This window comes from Hemicordylus capensis, chromosome 2 (assembly GCF_027244095.1).
Source record: "Hemicordylus capensis ecotype Gifberg chromosome 2, rHemCap1.1.pri, whole genome shotgun sequence".
NCBI classification, from domain to species: domain Eukaryota; kingdom Metazoa; phylum Chordata; class Lepidosauria; order Squamata; family Cordylidae; genus Hemicordylus; species Hemicordylus capensis.
Genome location: NC_069658.1, coordinates 355278984 through 355295875, shown reverse-complemented (window position 1 = coordinate 355295875; position 16892 = coordinate 355278984). Strand labels below are relative to the sequence as shown.

Here is a 16892-nt window from a genome sequence, read left to right as displayed (position 1 = left end):
CTTTTCTGTTATAAGCCCAAGCTTTGATATTGTGGGGAAGTTACAGGAGATGAATATTAATTGAGCATTTCTGTTTCTCTCCTTTTCACCTAGCTCTGGAGAAAGTACTACAGAGAGGAAGAGCAAGAAAAAAAGGTGAGTGAGGAAAACTGAGAACACAATCAATTGCCCTGTCAGTTCTACTGATTATTATGATAAATGATGCAGCTTGACTATGAAGTAGATGTGTGTGATTCTAGGCTGCAGTTCTCAGCTGCAGTCCTAATGGAATGTACTGAGAAGTAAATGCCAGAAAGACTTATTTCCAGGTAAGTATACTTGGAGTCTGTCAGTAAGTTGTTAGTTTTAGTATTCTTTAAACCAGCCCTGCACAACATATGGCCCATGGGCTGGATCTGGCCTGCAGGGACTTCCTTGCTGGCCCACATAAAGCTTCACTATTAGAATGAAAAGCAGCACCCAGCTGGTGCGAAGGTAGAGTCAAGCACTCCTCCCTGGCCAAGGCCAAAGCAACAAGTGGCAGTAGCTCCAGGCTTGTACAGGGCTTGGTTTTTCACTACATCTCCCCTCTGGTGTTTTCCCTGATTCTCCCCTCAGCCACAGCCTGGTGAAGGTTGCTGCCTCTTCTCAGTGCCCACTGACTTGAGCTAGCATCGTTATTCTCATGACTAACTGGTTCCACTAATTTTAGTGGGACTACTCATGTATTTAATCTGGATGTCAGCCACTGTCCGTCGTGAATTGAATTAAAATAATTTAAATGCAATAATTAATGCACTGAAAATTGACCTTGCTCCCTTGCCCCAATTCATGTTTGGTTCTGGCCCACGAGGGCATTTGTGTACCCCCTGCTTTAATCATGATTTTCATCCACTGATTTTCAACTTTGTTTCTGAAGGGAAGAAGGTTTGTGAAATAACCATGCTTGCATATCTTGGTTTGTAGCAGACTAAACACAACTTGGAGTATGCGAGAGGGGATTCTGATGGGGCATTTTTATAGTGATCTTTTAGCTTGAAACAAAATGGCAGCCACTAAAACTACTAGCACTACCGCTTTACAATCTGATACAGACCAAATGTACAGTACAGAGTATTATTATTGGCAGTTAAATCTGATCCAGTCAGTTCTACGACTCCTCCATAGAGTGCTGCAAGATTCACCATGTTGAATACAACTGAAAGTAGGCCCATTCTACTTAGAACTTCTTGTTTTGTGTCCTTCAAGTTTTCCCCAATTCACCTTGCTGCTTTCTGTAGTTAGTAGTAGGCATAGGTGCCTATACTAATCTGGCTTTTATGAGAAGGTTGAGTCAGTGTCGACTCCTGGCAATCACAGAGACCTGTGGTTGTCTTTGGTAGAATACAGGAGGGGTTTACCATCGCCATCTCCCACACAGAATGAGATAATGCAAAACTAGTGAGATTTTGAGCTTTCTCAGAGGCTAAAGCTGACAACACTTGAATTTATTATTCAGGGTAACTTTCATGCCAATATAAAACTTGCTTTTTGTAGGTAGTTAAATTCTCACTTGCTCCTTCAGGTGATTCTTGTGCAAAATAAGCAAAATTAATTAATTTTTTATCTTGTCTTATAGTGTCAGTTTTGTGAGTGGGTGCTTGGGACCTTGGAAAACCTATGGAAACTGTTTTAGAACTGAACTTTAACAGACTTTGCTAACCAATACTGGGACGCTAATGTTTAATAACTGTTGGTCTTTCTAAAACATTTGTGCAGGTCCAAAAGTGTGACTAGTTCTAGCAGTAGTAGCAGCATCAGTTCAGCAAGCGAGTCTTCATCTGAGAGTGAAGATTCCTCATCCTCTTCTTCTGATGACAGCGATAGTGACGAAAGCACCTCCACTTCCTCCTCCTCGCCCTCTTCAAGTAGTTCTTCCAGTTCTTCTGACTTTGAGACAGATTCTAGTTCCTCCAGTAGCAGCAGCAGCAGCAGCACAGACAGCAGCACGGATGATGAGCCACCAAAGAAAAAGAAAAAGAAATAATGCAATGCAGTGTTCAGGACTCTGATGTTGATGAACTATAAATGGCATCTAAAATGCATAATGGCCAAACAACAAACTGACAGGTCAATTTTTACAATTGAAAAACTTTGTGAGTGTTTTACATAGTAGTTGATAGGACATGAGCTGTTAAATGGGAAGTAATGCTTATTGAAAGAGTATTTTTGTGGATTATTGTTTAATAGGAAATGCTACTACTTTTTTTTAGTTTTTAAAGAAATCAGATGTTTATATGAACTAAGGTCCAGTCGCCCTGATGTTTACATGCCAAAAATAAAAATATTTAAACCATCCTATTATGTCATATAACAACCTTCGGTTTATGCCAACTTCATCTTGTAATCCAGATGGAAGAAGCAAGCTTTATTCCAGTTTGGCTGATATGCTTAAAGCCATATTTAATCTCCAACAACAGTTAGAAGGGAATGATATTGCCTTCTGTTCAAGTAATGGATTTGCTTTTCTCAAATGGCTCTTCATGTCACCTGCTGGTCAAATATCAGCTGCAATATCAAATTTCTGTTAGTACTGGTTTTGGTGGAGATCAATATGCTGTTTGTGGACCATACACTTACACCAATGCAACTGTTTTGCGCATGGAAACAGGCTTCTGTGCATAGACTCGGGTCCTGCATATGAAAAAAGATGTGCAAAGAGTCTAGCATAGTAATGGGCTGTATACATTATACTGTGTTCAAGGATCTCTTCCTCCAAAGGGATGGTCTATATTCTTAGTTCTGAAAGTTCAGGTTGGCTTTTGGGCTTTAGGAAGGCTGATTCCAGGGAACCACTCCTCCCCTGAACAGTACTGTCGATTCAAAGTATATACCATGTGTTCAGCAAGAAATCCTTGTATGCAGCGCATATGTGCCCCTTGTTGTAGTGCATCAATCTCTGGACCAGGGCCAAATGCTTTAATTTTTCATAGGACCTGTGTTTAGAGCATGAAGGCTGTTCATTTAAGCAGCACTTGCACAATGCATGGAGATTGGTGTTAAGACTGTTGCAGCGGAAGAGATTCATCTTTGTGCCTTGTCATTAAATTAAATGTCCTAATGGGAGTTGTAAAATGGGGGAGATAGATCTCATTTTACCTTCCTCACAGTAATTTGGAAACCTAGAGAAACTTTAATAAATATCTTATTTTCAATGAGGAAACACTTTATTTTCATTGGAGCTGGGGAAAAGAAGTACCTTTTAAATATTTCCCCTTGTGCTATTTTTGCGTAATAATCCTTAATTATAAAACAAATTTGATTATTTTGGTCATATAGTAACTTCCATTATATTCTAATTTACAATCAGCTATTTAGAACAAATATTTCTCTTTGCATAGCACAAGTTATAATTGTATGAATCTGAATGGAGGATACATATTAGCACAGATCATATTGCAGTTCATTTCTTGCTAGTAGCAGAAGTGAACTAACTTGTTATGAATTTTAGCAATTGGCAGTCACTGAATTTGTGATACAGTCTCCTTTTAGTTTTATTGATGGGAGTCTTTTTAAGAGAGAATGTGGGGAGAAATATCCTAGTTAAGTTAAAATATGAATGAACTATTGAACTATTTTTTATATTTTTATGAAAATGTAGTGTGTAGAATAACTTTTGAATACAAATGTTCTATTTAAATGTTTATGTAAGTTGTGCATTTCAGTCTGTAACCATTTCTGTTTTGCAAAATTAAGATACTGTAATTCTTAAACTACCAGAAAATTATTTGTCTCATGCTAGAGAATGTATCATTTACGAGGAAAGATTAATAAATTATTAAATGCAAATTAATAATTAATTGTCTTTACTTTGCAAACTGAGTGAATATTGCAATGTGTTTCCTTAATTTACTGTGTGTGTGTTTAATTTATATACCGCCTGACTCCGAAGGCTCTAGGCAGTTCACAAAAATAAACACAAGAGAAAACAAAATAGTCTGTTAAAAACAGCAAGTTAAAAAATTAAAACATTCAAAGTAACATTCGAAGTGTTCTTAAGTACCTGAAGAGAACATTGAGGGACATGGCAAAGATGATCACTGTCTGAGACTATCCAAAGCTGAATTCAAGGGATAGGATGAGAGCGCAAAAATAGCTTTGAGACTCTATTGGAGAACAGAGGGACTCATTACAATGGACTTGTTATAATTAGCCATGACTGCTTGATCTCCAGGTTCAGTGATGATATACCTCAGCAGCAGGGGAGGGCTATTGCTTTCATGATCTGCTTGTAGGTGTTCTGAGAGAACTACTGACGACTGTGGGAAATGGAATGCTGGGCATGGTCTCGTCTAGACGAACTCAACTTAGTGCTTGTACCTATGTTCATATTATAAGCAGACTTTTTTTTGGAAGTACAATGTAAAAGAGGGGTTTAGTGTGGAACAAATTAGGACAGAGATCAGATAGAAAAAAATATAGCTATAGGTAGTATATTAACTAAACCTTTAAAAATTAACTTAGATGGGGCTGAACTAGATGAAAGCAATTATATACATTGGTATGTTGAACTAATCTTTTATTTGATAGGAGTGACAAAATAAAGATGATTTAGACTACAGTTACATTTCTGACCTGGGGTCAATATATGTCTTAAAAGCATACAGTCATCTTATGAATCTGCCACTTGAATTTGTAGGTAGGAATTGCATATTGATTGCTCCCTCATAAATATTCAGTGCCCATCCAAAGCCAACAAGTCACAGAAAAGGATTCTAGCCTAGCATTTTTGCTGTGTACAAATATTTTGTTGATATCCATTTACACAATACTTATCTGTATTCTGAAGTGTGATAATCTTGGGATACCTGGACTGTGTGGTGTCAGTACTGTGTGCTTTTTCTGAAAATTAAATTGGTTACTGGCTTACTGAGGCTTCACATCTTTCATCATGTTAATCAAACTTGTTAGACAGTCTCTGGGAAGATGAGAAGGCAATTGCAACTAGACTAGACACAAGTCAAATTTTAGTCTAGTCTTTCCAATGTGTGTTGCATATGTTTCAAGACTGATGGCTGTGCATGTGAGCAGCTATAGTTTAGTTGCTATCCTGCAGATGGGGGGGATGAAGAAAGTGAGCTGGGGGGGGGGAGACAATTGCTACATTCAGATGTTGTTGAGTGTGGTTGTACTCACTGTTACAGCTGTGAAAGTGGGGAGGAAGTCCTGCCCTGGAGCTGTCACTCACCCCTTCCAGCTGGCTGCTCATAGTGGCACTGTTTGTGGGGAGAGGGAAGCCCCATAACAGTGATGACAGCTCTGGGATGGGACTTGCTCCCTGCTTTTGGAGCTATAATCATGAGCGCTGCTGTGCCCTATGACATCTGAATGGGGCTAACGTTAAAAACCTAATTCTTCTACCTGAGCAAATGCAGAGCTTTGTAATGGATGATACTACTACCCTTCTCTGCTCACATACTAAAGATATTTCCACCTACTCCAGTTTGGAGCAGGCAATATTCAGTATCGGAAAGTGTATGATAATTGTTTCATCTTTGTAAAATGATCCCAACTTAACAATGGTTTTGCTACAATCTGGTGGTTTGAAGGCATTATTTTAGTATTACAACTGAGCATCATTTGGCAAGACACATTTATTTATTTTATTTTATTTTATTTATTAGATTTTTATACTGCCCTTCCAAAAATGGCTCAGGGCGGTTCACAACATTGCAAAGAAAGGATGTTCAAACATGCATATTCTGTGGCATGGCTACACATGAACAGACCTGCTTGCTGGAATCTTGTAGAGTGTTCAAGCAGGGCATAAAGGAGAACATAAAGTCTGTTGGTTGTGAGTGCTAAAACTTAAGAATTAATGGTGTACCTGGAATATGTATTCAAAACGCTTTGAACCTGCTTCTTGTTTAATTACACTGTTAATGAACGGTTGAGCATATTGATCTTTTTATTTGAAGTGCATCTTGATTCTGAAGCTTTGCTTTGTAGCCTGGGAATTAGAAATTTAAGTGAACAATTCAATGTGGTTGGAATAATTACAGGACAAACACACACAAACCAACGGGAAAGGAAAGAAAGTAACTATAAAATGATGTGCTCATCTGACAGTCAATGTCCTAATCTAACCTTGAGCATTTGAGACCAGCACATGGTGTGCACATATATTGGAAGAGTGCAGTGTCATGTTAACCCTTTAGGTTTGTCGATCTGCTTTGCCATCAGTGACAGCAATGCTACTTTTAAATGAGTGTCAGGTTCTTTTACTCAAGAGGTAGAATTCTCTGTACATTACTCAAAATAGCTTCCTGTGTACTTTGCATTGCCTGAACAAAAAGGATTCTCCCATATGAAAGGATTGTTGGCTTTCAGATTTGTAAACTGCTTAATCAGACTTTCTTCCTTTCAAAACCTGGAATACATAAAGGTATTATGACTTACTAAAAGAGTGTAAGATCCTATAAGCTGCTCAAATATATGCCATAAAAGACACCTTTTTTTAGCCTGGCTTTCAGTAATCCTTAAATGTTTAAAATTGTTTTACTCGTGATTGTTTTAATAATTAGGTTGTGTTGTTGTATTTATGGTAGAGCCTTTGGAGTCAAGCAGTATAATTTAATAATAATAATATAATAATAAAATATATCTGGTGTATTGTGTGGCAGTTCTGCAAGGCCTCTTTTCTCCTCCTATATTGTTTGATGGACTTACAGCATTCCTCTTCCACCTGAGCTGTGAAGGAGGTATAGCCTATCTACATCACTGCAGGGGTGCAGAGCATGACTGGATGGTCATTATTTTCCTGGTCTTACGATCTAGCATCTCTAGCTCTGTCTGGGTCCAGTCTATTATTCCTGCCGTGTATTTAATGATGGGTATAGCCCAGGTGTTTATGGTGTTCCCGCCATTGAGTTTGGACTTGAGGATTTTTCTAACTCTCCTGATGTATTCACTTCCAATTTTTCTTTTAACTTCAGTGTGCTAAAGAAAAACAAGTTAAAATAATCAACATAGCAATATCAGGTGACAGCAGAATAGAAGAAAAAGAAACAGAAAAAAATAGCAAAATACAAAGATCTTCAAACTGAAATTGAAAGGCTGTGGCAGAAGAAGACCAAAATAATCCCAGTGGTAATTGGCCCCCCAGGTGCAATTCCAAAACATCTTGAAGAGCACCTCAACACCATAGGGCCCACAGAAATCACCATCGGCCAACTACAAAAAACAACTTTACTGGGAACAGCCTACATTTCGCAATGATACCTACAACAACAACAATAAAATTCTGGCATCCCAGGTCCTTGGGAAGGACACTATGTCTGGATAAAACAAAACAGTCAATAACACCTGTCTGACTGTGTAAACAAGAAATAGAAATGAAGTTAAAAGAAAAATGGGAAGTAAATACATCAGGAGAGTTAGAAAAATCCTCAAGTCCAAACTCAATGGCGGGAACACCATACAAACCATAAACACCTGGGCTATACCTGTTACCAGATACACTGCAGGGATAATAGACTGGACCCAGGCAGAGCTAGAGATGCTAGATCGTAAGACCAGGAAAATAATGACCATCAATCATGCTCTGAACCCCCGCAGTGATGTAGATAGGCTATACCTCCCTCGCAGCTCAGGTGGAAGAGGAATGCTGCAAGTCCATCAAACAGTAGAGGAGGAGAAAAGAGGCCTTGAAAAATATATCAAGGACAGTGAAGATGCACTTAAAATGGTCAATAATGAGAAACTATTAAACACCAATGAAAGAAAGCAGGCCTACAAGAACGAACAAGACAAGAACCGAGCAGAAAAATGGAAAAATAAGCCACTGCATGGTCAAAATTTGCACAAAATAAGTGGAAAATCAGACATCACGAAGACCTGGCAATGGCTTAAGAATGGCAACTTGAAGAAAGAAACAGAGGGTTTAATACTGGCTGCTCAAGAACAGGCACTAAGAACAAATGCAATAAGAGCAAAAGTCAAAAAAGTCAAAAAACAACAAACAGCAAATACTGGCTTTGTAAAGCAGATGAAACAGTGGACCACCTAATAAGCTGTTGTAAAAAGGTCGCACAGACTGACTACAACCAGAGGCATGACAAGGTAGCAGGGATGATACACTGGAACATCGGCAAAAAATACAAGCTCCCTGTAGCCAAAAATTGGTGGGACCATAAAATTGAAAAAGTTGAAGAAAATGAAGATGTAAAAATATTATGGGACTTCCGACTACAAACAGACAAACATCTGCCACACAATACACCAGATATAACTGTAGTCGAGAAGAAAGAAAAACAAGTTAAAATAATCGACATAGCAATACCAGGGGATAGCAGAATAGAAGAAAAAGAAATAGAAAAAAATCACAAAATACAAATATTTACAAATTGAAATTAAAAGGCTGTGGCAGAAAAAGACCAAAATAACCCCAGTCATAATTGGCGCCCTGGGTGCAGTTCCAAAAGACCATGAAGAGCACCTCAACACCATAGGGACCACAGAAATCCCCATCAGCCAATTACAAAAAGCAACTTTACACAGTACTCAGTGTGAAAACACCATAGATTTGTATAAGAGCATTGTTATTTTATTTTGTCCTTTTTCTAATTAACTAAAGGGAATTTGCCTTTTTCATTGCTGCTACACACTGAGTTGACATTTGCAATTCATTGACACAACCATAACCACAAGAGCCCACTTCTGGTCAGTCATGAACAGTTTAGACCCTATCCACATATATGTAAAGTTGGATTTTCTGCCTCAATATATATGACTCTACACTTGCTTACACATTTGATATTTTGTTGCCCACTCACCCAGTTTTGAGAGATCCTGTTCGAGTTCCTCACAATCTGTTTTGGATTTCGCTACCCTAAATAGTTTGGTGCTATCTTCACATTTGGCCACCTCGCTGCTTACACCAACTTATAGATCATTTATGAATAATTTAAAAAGCACTGGTCCCAGTACAGATGCCTGAGTAACCCCACTTCTTACTTTCCTCCATTTAGAGAACTGTCCTTCACCTATCCTCTGTTTCCTGTCCTGCAACCAGTTACCAAGCCAAACATGAACCTGTCCCCTTACCACATGATTGCTAAATTTTCTGTTTTCCTCAGTTCCCTTTTGATAGGGAACTTTGCCAAAAGCTTTTTGAAAGTCTGGGTATACATCTCTTGTCACCTCTATTTGACTCAGTACTTTGGCCTCTGTCCCTTCAAAGCTTAGTTCAGGCATGGGCATACACTCAGTATCCTCTGCCATAAAGAAAGATGCAAAGAACACATCCAGTTTCTCTGTAATCTCCATATCCCTTTCATTCCCTTGTCTTTTAAGGGTCCAACTGCCTCCTTAGCAGGTTTCCTGCTTCTGATGTATTTAAGCTGGTTTCCCTTTATGCTTTTAGCTAAATGGTTCTTCACCTCTCTTCACTTCCTAACCTCTCCTCATATCCCTTATTGTCTCCTTGAATTTCTTTTGCCAGAGTTTGTTTCCTTTCTGTTCTCTTCATCTGGGCAGGACTTTCAATTTCTGAAAGAAATCTTCTAGGGGTGTGGATTTCGAATATTTCCTATTTTGGCTTCGGCCAAATCCAAAGCACCCCCAATTCAGGGAGGGTCCAAAATGACCGTCCCGAAATGCCCAATTTTCGGTTTCGAAGCTGACTTGCTCCAAAACCGAATCCAAATCACTGAAATCCATTCTGCCTGCTGGTATCACTTCCCCCGCTCCCTTCTGCCCCAGTCCATTCCCTGTTCCCCATTGCTTTTCCTCCCTACCACCTGGCAGCGCTTTCTCTCTCTGGTGCCGGGCTCCCTCTTTCCCTCCCAGCCATTTTTGCTCGCCACGCCACTGCCATCTCCATACTCAGCCGTCCATTTCCTCCGCCGCATCCTGGCAGTGCTTTCTCTCCCCGGTGCCAGGCTCCCTCCTTCCTTCCCAGCCATTTTTGCATGCCTCGCCTCCACCGTCTCCATACCCGGTTGTCCGCCTCCTCCGCCGCATCCCCCGTTGTGGCTACGGCCATGGCCGTGACCGTGTCCGCATTCCAACTCTGGCAAAGCAGCATCGGTGAGACGGCTAGCCCAGCAAGCTCCCTCCCCAGTCCCAGCCGCTCTGCAAAGAAACTTGTGTCCCTGCTGTATCCGGCCCTGTTTCTGCCCTGAAGGGCGGGAAATTTAAAGAGACGTTAGAAGAGGAGGGACCAGGAACTAAGCTACTAGAGAGAGACTGAGCCGATTGTAAAATGGAGGGACCGAAACTACAAATCTTTTGGAGCCGAAACAGGGACGATTCATTTCAGCTCCAAAACATTTTGGCTGGGCTATCGGGTGTTTTGTTTTGGCTACGAAACACCCTAAATGGACTGTTTCGGGTACAGATCGTTCTGTACCTGAAATGTTTCACACTTCCCCTTTTTACAGCTTCCTGAACTTGTTAGCCATGCTGGCATCCTCCTAGACTTGGTGGAACCTTTCCTTCTTTTTTGGTATACATTCTAACTGGGCTTCTATTATTATGGTTTTAAATAAACTCCATGCATTCTGGAGCGAAGTGACCTCCTGATTTTCAGTTTGTTTCCTTTCCACCAAACTCCTCATTTTAGAGAGGTTAAAGTGTCTGTGTTAGAGTTCTTTGGAGATTCTTTACTCAAGTATATGCTGAATTGGATCACACTATGGTCACTGTTCGCTAATGGTTTAATGACACTGACATTTTGCACCAGGTCCTGAGCACTGTTTCATTGGACATTATTTCATTGGAATTTAGACCTTCAATGGGAATCTTTTGGTGGGAAATAAGACCCTCACTTCTTGCCTCTTGATGTTACTTTCTGGATGAGACTTCAAATAATCTTGGTTAATTTTAGGAACTGTGTGAAATGTAGAAGAGGTAGTCTCTAAGATAAGGAGTCTTTATATCTGTCTGGATATTGTGAGATATCCTCTGTTTGATGTAGATAGTTTCTTTCTCAGTGGCTTTAATGGCTACTAGTATTCACCCTGGACCAAGTCCCCCTTGCCCAAAGGCATCAAGCTAAAATGCTGCCTTGCACCCTGTGGCATGCACAGATCAGGCACCATCCCCCCTCCACTTGATGCATGGTGCGCCATGCACCATTTTTGCCCTTTCACCCACAGCTTCCCATTTCCCTCCCTTATCTGCAGCAGAGCTTTCTAATTCTCCATCCTTAAACCAATTTTCATTTAGCTGGTGGCAGTTATTGCCGCCACTCTTCCAAATGTTTCTTGACTTGCTCTTGATCACTTTTTTAAAATGTTAGGGAGTCAGTGGAGGACCCACATGTAGAGTAGAAGATAGCATCTATAAGATGCACATTTCCTTCTGCTTCATTCCCCACCCTCTTCCTTGCTGAGAGTACAACATTCCTGAAGTAGAGGAGCCACTTGCTAATGGGGTTGTTGAAGTAGATGGTGAACACATCTAATTTGCTGCCTCTGTCAATGTGCCACCTGAGGTAACTGCCTCAGCATGCCTCATTCGTGGGCCAGCTATGGTAATATGGGATACACATTTCATCTACTGGGTGAGGTTTAAGGAAACAAGTTGGCACTTCTGAATGTAGCCAGCACAAGCAAAACCAGTAAGTGTTTTGCAGTTTGCGAAGTTTTGGCAAATAATACTGCTATGTAGGTAAGTACTGACTGTCACTGATCCCAGTGCTCAAGTTGTGTAATGCTACCCTGCTCAACTTGAATACTTGTGTGAACTGATGTGAAAAACAATTCTCCAGAACTTACTCCCTACAAAGAAGCTGCCGTCAAAGGCTGCCTGTAAAATCTCCTACAAGGGAGTGGGGGGTGCATAACAACGCACATTACAGTTTGAGTTGCTTTTGTCGAGATGCTTGCTAATTCCCAGTCATATCTTGGTGGTTTGATTGCATGTATTCTTACCATTGTGATATGCAAACTGCCTGCTTTAGTTCTCAAGGAAGCAGGTAAAGAAAGGAGCTGGTAAATATGAGAAGTGTGGAAGGTCTTCCCACAGCAGGGCAGTCATCCTCCCACTGGCTAATAGAAGGTTCTTGTTGGCTAAACATTTATTATTATTATTAATACATTTATATCCCACTCTTCCTCCAAAGAGCCCAGAGCGATGTACTACATACTTGAGTTTCTCTTTCTCTTTCACAACAACCATGTGAAATAGGTTAGGCTGAGAGAGAAGCCCAGAGTCACCCAGCTAGTATTATGGCTGAATCAGTTTCATGGCTGAATGGAGATTTGAACTTGGGTCTCCCCGGTCCTCGTCCAGCACTCTAACCACTACACCACGCTGGCTCTTAGCTGAATTTAGTTTGTTTAATTAATTTAAAAACTAATGACAGCTGTACCTCGCTTTATGCAGGGATGGGGATTCTTACGGTTTTAATCCTGCTTGTCAGTGTAGCCTGCCTGTACTCACCTCGTTTCTGTGGAACTTGGTTCATTCCGTGCAGTAGAAGGAATTACACACCTAATACAGCCACAGCGGTTCTAAAAAAAAAACGAAAGAAAGAAAAAGCAAAAGCCGCTGTTAGCATCTCATCAACTCTCCAGAGGGCGCTGGCGAGCAGCGGCTCACTTGACGCGGTTGGAGCTTTTATCACGTGACACGTCCAGAGCGATCAGCGCTTCTTTTCGAGACGAGGGGGGCGGATTTGGGCTCTCCGGCGGTTCCTTTTCAAGTAGGGTCACGTGGCGGGGCCGCTGGCCCCGCCTATGACGCAGGGGCTGCTGGGTAATCTGCTGGGAGGCGAAGACGATAGAGGTTGGCGGGGGAGGGTAGCTGAGACCGCAGCCCTCTCGGTTCAGCCCGGCCGAGCTCCCGCTTAGCGGTCAGCCGACATGGAGAGGCGGGGGAGCTGGAGAACCGCTGCCGCCGATGCCGCGCCTGTCCTTTCGCGGTGAGCCTCCGAGGCTTGCCCCTCCCTCGTCGGCGGCTGCTACTGCTTCTGGGGCCTGCCCGGCCTACCTGGCCTTCCCCACACCGGCCCGGTAGTGCCAGCACGGGAGATGGTTGGGGTGTAGCGAGACAGTGGAGGTGAGTGATGGGCGGCTGGGGCTGAGGGCCCCCCGGGCCTTAGCGGCCTTTGGGCTAGGGCGGGGCTAAGCGAGGCAGGCTCCGTTTCCCCGGGAAATGGACGGAGGAGCCTCTTTCTCAGGTTCTTTCTCATGAAACGCCCGTCGCTCACAGCGCACACGCACGGCCCCCCCCCGTCCCAATCCTCCATCCCTGAGAATGGCCGTCGCCTCAGGATGCTGCTTCCTCCTCTTCTCCCCTTTTCCTGGGCGGGTAGGGGCTGGCTGGGGACGTCTTTTCCCAGTCCTCCTCAGGCCGTTTAGAACTCGTTTCATTTCTCCTCCTTCTGTCCCGAATTCTTCCGTCATCCCTTTCTGAAAACTCAGGGGGTCCCTTCCTGTTCGTCACTCAGCACCCGCAGTACTCCCTCCTTCTTTGAGGCGTTCCCCGAAGGACTGCATGTGTCAAGATACACATCGACAATGTACAAGATAAATATACATGCGAGAGCTTGGTATAATGCACGCGCGCACATACTTGTGCTTTATGTTTTAAAAAATAGAAGCAGTAGCTGTCACTGCCGGCCTTCCACAGAAGTATGGAGAATTCGCCTTGAATAAATTAGTCTATAGTTCTTGATGATTTTGCGATCTCCTTTTCCTTTCTTGCGCTAGTTCTGCTTAATCCTTCTCTACTAATTGACGTCAGTGTTTTGTTCCTTCCACTTGGTTGTGTTCAAATACTGAGAATGGATCAGGCAGAGGAATTCTGGGGAGGAGAACTCTTGAGCTTTTTAGGGGAGCAACTTGGTTGGTATTCTATCACTTAAACTCTTATAAGGCAGGGAAGATTTTTCATATGTGGAGTTGCTGGTTCACAGGTTATGTTCGTCCGTGTCGGTATATCTGAATGAGGAAGAGTAATCTCTGCTTGCTTGTTTGTGGAAAAGTGTTTTGGGTGAATTACCCCAAGAAGTTACCTATTTGTATAACTAAGGAATCTATAGCTGTAGTGTGAGATCTGGGAAGATTCAGATGATATCTTAACTGTTGGTAGAGGAATAGCTTTTCAATTCCTGTTTAGAGAGGAATGTGTAGAAAATGACTGAGTCACTATCCTACCAACAGAACTGATCCAATGAAAGTCATCCTATTGTTTGTTTTTGATCCAGCTTAATTCCTTGATTTACAAGGGAGACATGTCAAGTTATTGTTTTTTAATTTTACTTATCAAAAAAAAAATTGAATTAAGGAGTGCTGGTGCAGGAGTATGGGGAGCAAGAAGTTGCTCAACAAAAGGAAGAGTGGTTCATGAAAAACATTGATGCCATGTGTGTTTTGCACTTGACACTTTGTTTTTCCTGTGTCTTAATGGTTATGTATCCAATTGATCAAATGTTCTACTTAAATCAATTTAAGCCACTTCAATCCTATTGAAAGCTATAGTATTAAGCTGGTTTAAATCTAAATACTCTTTTAACTGGTGTGGATTCATAATACAAGTCTCATAACTTGATTGAACTTCATTTTCTGTTATCACAAAATCATACTGTAAACATAGACCCTTGGCTTACTCTACAGTAGGGTTGCAGAACTTTGGCCTTCCAGCTGTTGTTGGATGACAGCTCCCATCACCCCCAGCCATGGTGGTCAGTAGTCGGGGATGATGGGAATTGTCATCCAACAGCTGGAGAGCCCAAGTAGTGCTGCCCTGCTTTAGAGTGGAGTATATACTAGAATTGATGTTCAGGTCAGGCTGAATCATACAAAATTGCACTCTTTGTCATCAAAGCTGCATCATTAATGTCTTTGGCTCTGGAGAAGTTGGAGTGATACTCTTTTGATACTTTTTTATTTTTAGCATTTTTAACCTGGTTTTTGGTAGGAATTGGTTACATTGGTCCTAGTTAAGTGATTCCAATAAATGGTGGTTGTCTCAGTCTTCTTACCTTCAGCCCCACTGCAAAACATTTAAATCACCTGGGTGTCATTACAAGTGCCTTCTTAAGCTGCTTGTATGGGGTAGCAATAAGTGATATACATCTACACTTTCAACATGCAATTCTTGATGTGTTTGTATTAAACTTTATATCTTAACACTAGTAAATATTAATATGTGTGTGCCCCATACGTGCATATAGCGTGAGTGTGTGTGTGTGTGTGAGAGAGAGAGAAGGATATTTTTGGCTTTTATTATAGATACGTTTGTCACATTTTGAAATGGTAAAAAGAATAAAAACATTAATTCACAAAATATCAAAGTTCATAAACAATAAAACAAAGCAGAACAGAAACATGGGAATCAGTGTTGCCTCTAACAGGGATTCTCAGATGTTGTTGAACCCAACTCCCAGAATCCCCAGCTGCAGTGGCTTTTGCTTGGGGATTATGGGAGTTGTAGTTAACATCTGGGAATCCCTGTTAGAGGGATCACTGATTGAAATTGCTCACTACTGAAAGCACAATGAAATAGAGATCACAGCTTTCTCTTCAAAGATGGTGGACGTGGGAGCCAAACAGGTCTCCTATGGAAGAGCATTCCAGCATCCTGGTGTTGTAATAATAAAGGGCCTGTAGTTAGTAGAACTGACTTAGCCAGTCTTCATAGAAGAGAGAACCACTTTAAGCACAATCTTGTTAGTTGATCTTAACTGTTGTGGAGTTCATATGGAAAAAGGTGTCGCTTGCCACTAAGATGCAGGCTACTTAATGCCTTAACAATTAAACCCAGCACTTTGAATTGCACCCCAAAATGAATTGTAGCTGATATCTCAGAACGGTTGAACTATGGTTGTGCCAGCTTGAACCCATTAATAATTGAATGGTAGTTTTCTGTACTAGCTGAAATGTCTAGATAATCCAAGAGTGCTTTACAGCAATCTAATTTGGAAGTCAACTATACATGAATGATAGCCAGTCTCTGACTTACAGTGGCAGTTGCAGCCCAAGTTGATTGAATGCACTTGAGGCCACAGCTAGTGCCTAAAATTGCAGGAATGTAATACTGGGTCCAGAAGCATCTCCAAACCTGGTCATTTTGGGAGTGTGTGAACCTGGCTAGAATAGGCATTTCCCTAGCTAATTAATCCACCACCATCATCAGCACTATCAAATGATCAATTCTGAGTGTATTCATCCTCATGCCATCTCTCATTGATCCCCAAAACATACACAGATGTCATTGTCTCCATTGGACTTGAAAGGAAGACATAGAGTTGGAGGTCACTGGCACACTGCTGAAAAATATTGGATGATTTCCTCGAACAGGAATGATGTGGGTCTTTTGGAAAGCTGAATTGTCCTGAAAGTATTGAGATCTGATATGGCATATTTATTTGATTGACTAGATTTTTGTTTATTAAATATAATTTATATTGTATAAATATCTCAAAAGTGTTTCCAGTTGTCAAAGATAATTGAACTGAAATATTAGATAGGTGAAAGAAAGATCAGTAAAGCACACTTAATGTAGTTTCATGCAGTCATAGCTGTAGTTCTGGTTTTAATGCAAGGAGGGGGGCAAACCTAGCCCTACAAGTACCATTATCCCAAGCACAATTTATTGTGGCTGGGGAAGATGGGAGTTGTAGTTCAACAACAGCTGGAGGGCCAAGTTTGCCCACCCTGTGTTAGTGCTCACTTATAGCCATTCAAGTGGCTTTCTAATATAGTCTTAGGTTTACGATATTGTGTTGGTGTTTTGCTTTCACCTTCCCAATTATAAATAGTGTGTGTGATTTTTAGCCTAATTGCTAAAGGGAAGGAGGTTTATGAGTGAGGTGTGTGTTTGTTCTCTCTAATAACTTTGCAGTCCAATAAAAACCAAATTCATAACACATGGGAGGGGGTTCTAGAGGACTCTCAATCTGCTTTGTTGGTTCAAGATGATGT

General features: G+C 41.3%; 2 protein-coding genes and 1 long non-coding RNA gene across 8 annotated transcripts in view; 2 read left to right on the top strand and 1 right to left on the bottom strand.

The window, feature by feature from the left end:
- The window catches only part of ZCCHC10 (zinc finger CCHC-type containing 10), a 41479-nt gene extending 37672 nt beyond the window's left edge, over positions 1–3807 (top strand). For both annotated transcript variants that reach the window (XM_053289574.1, XM_053289573.1), the window contains exons 3-4: positions 94–135; positions 1738–3807. In XM_053289574.1, the coding sequence (XP_053145549.1) occupies positions 94–135; positions 1738–2005 (310 nt within the window). In that variant the 3' untranslated portion in view covers positions 2006–3807. The remainder of the gene's footprint in view (positions 1–93; positions 136–1737) is intronic.
- On the bottom strand, positions 1685–12733 carry LOC128342350 (uncharacterized). 2 transcript variants are annotated; one of them, XR_008314917.1, is made up of 3 exons: positions 12406–12733; positions 5846–5968; positions 1685–1929 (listed from the first exon to the last, which is right to left on the bottom strand). It is a non-coding gene; the product is annotated as an uncharacterized LOC128342350 (long non-coding RNA). The 2 variants fall into 2 exon arrangements; XR_008314918.1 differs by lacking the exon at positions 1685–1929 and adding an exon at positions 4028–4860.
- Positions 12620–16892, top strand: part of AFF4 (ALF transcription elongation factor 4) — a 95931-nt gene continuing 91658 nt past the window's right edge. For all 4 annotated transcript variants that reach the window (XR_008314916.1, XM_053289571.1, XM_053289568.1 and 1 more), the window contains exon 1: positions 12620–13023. The gene's annotated coding sequence lies outside the window, so the exon portion shown is untranslated. The remainder of the gene's footprint in view (positions 13024–16892) is intronic.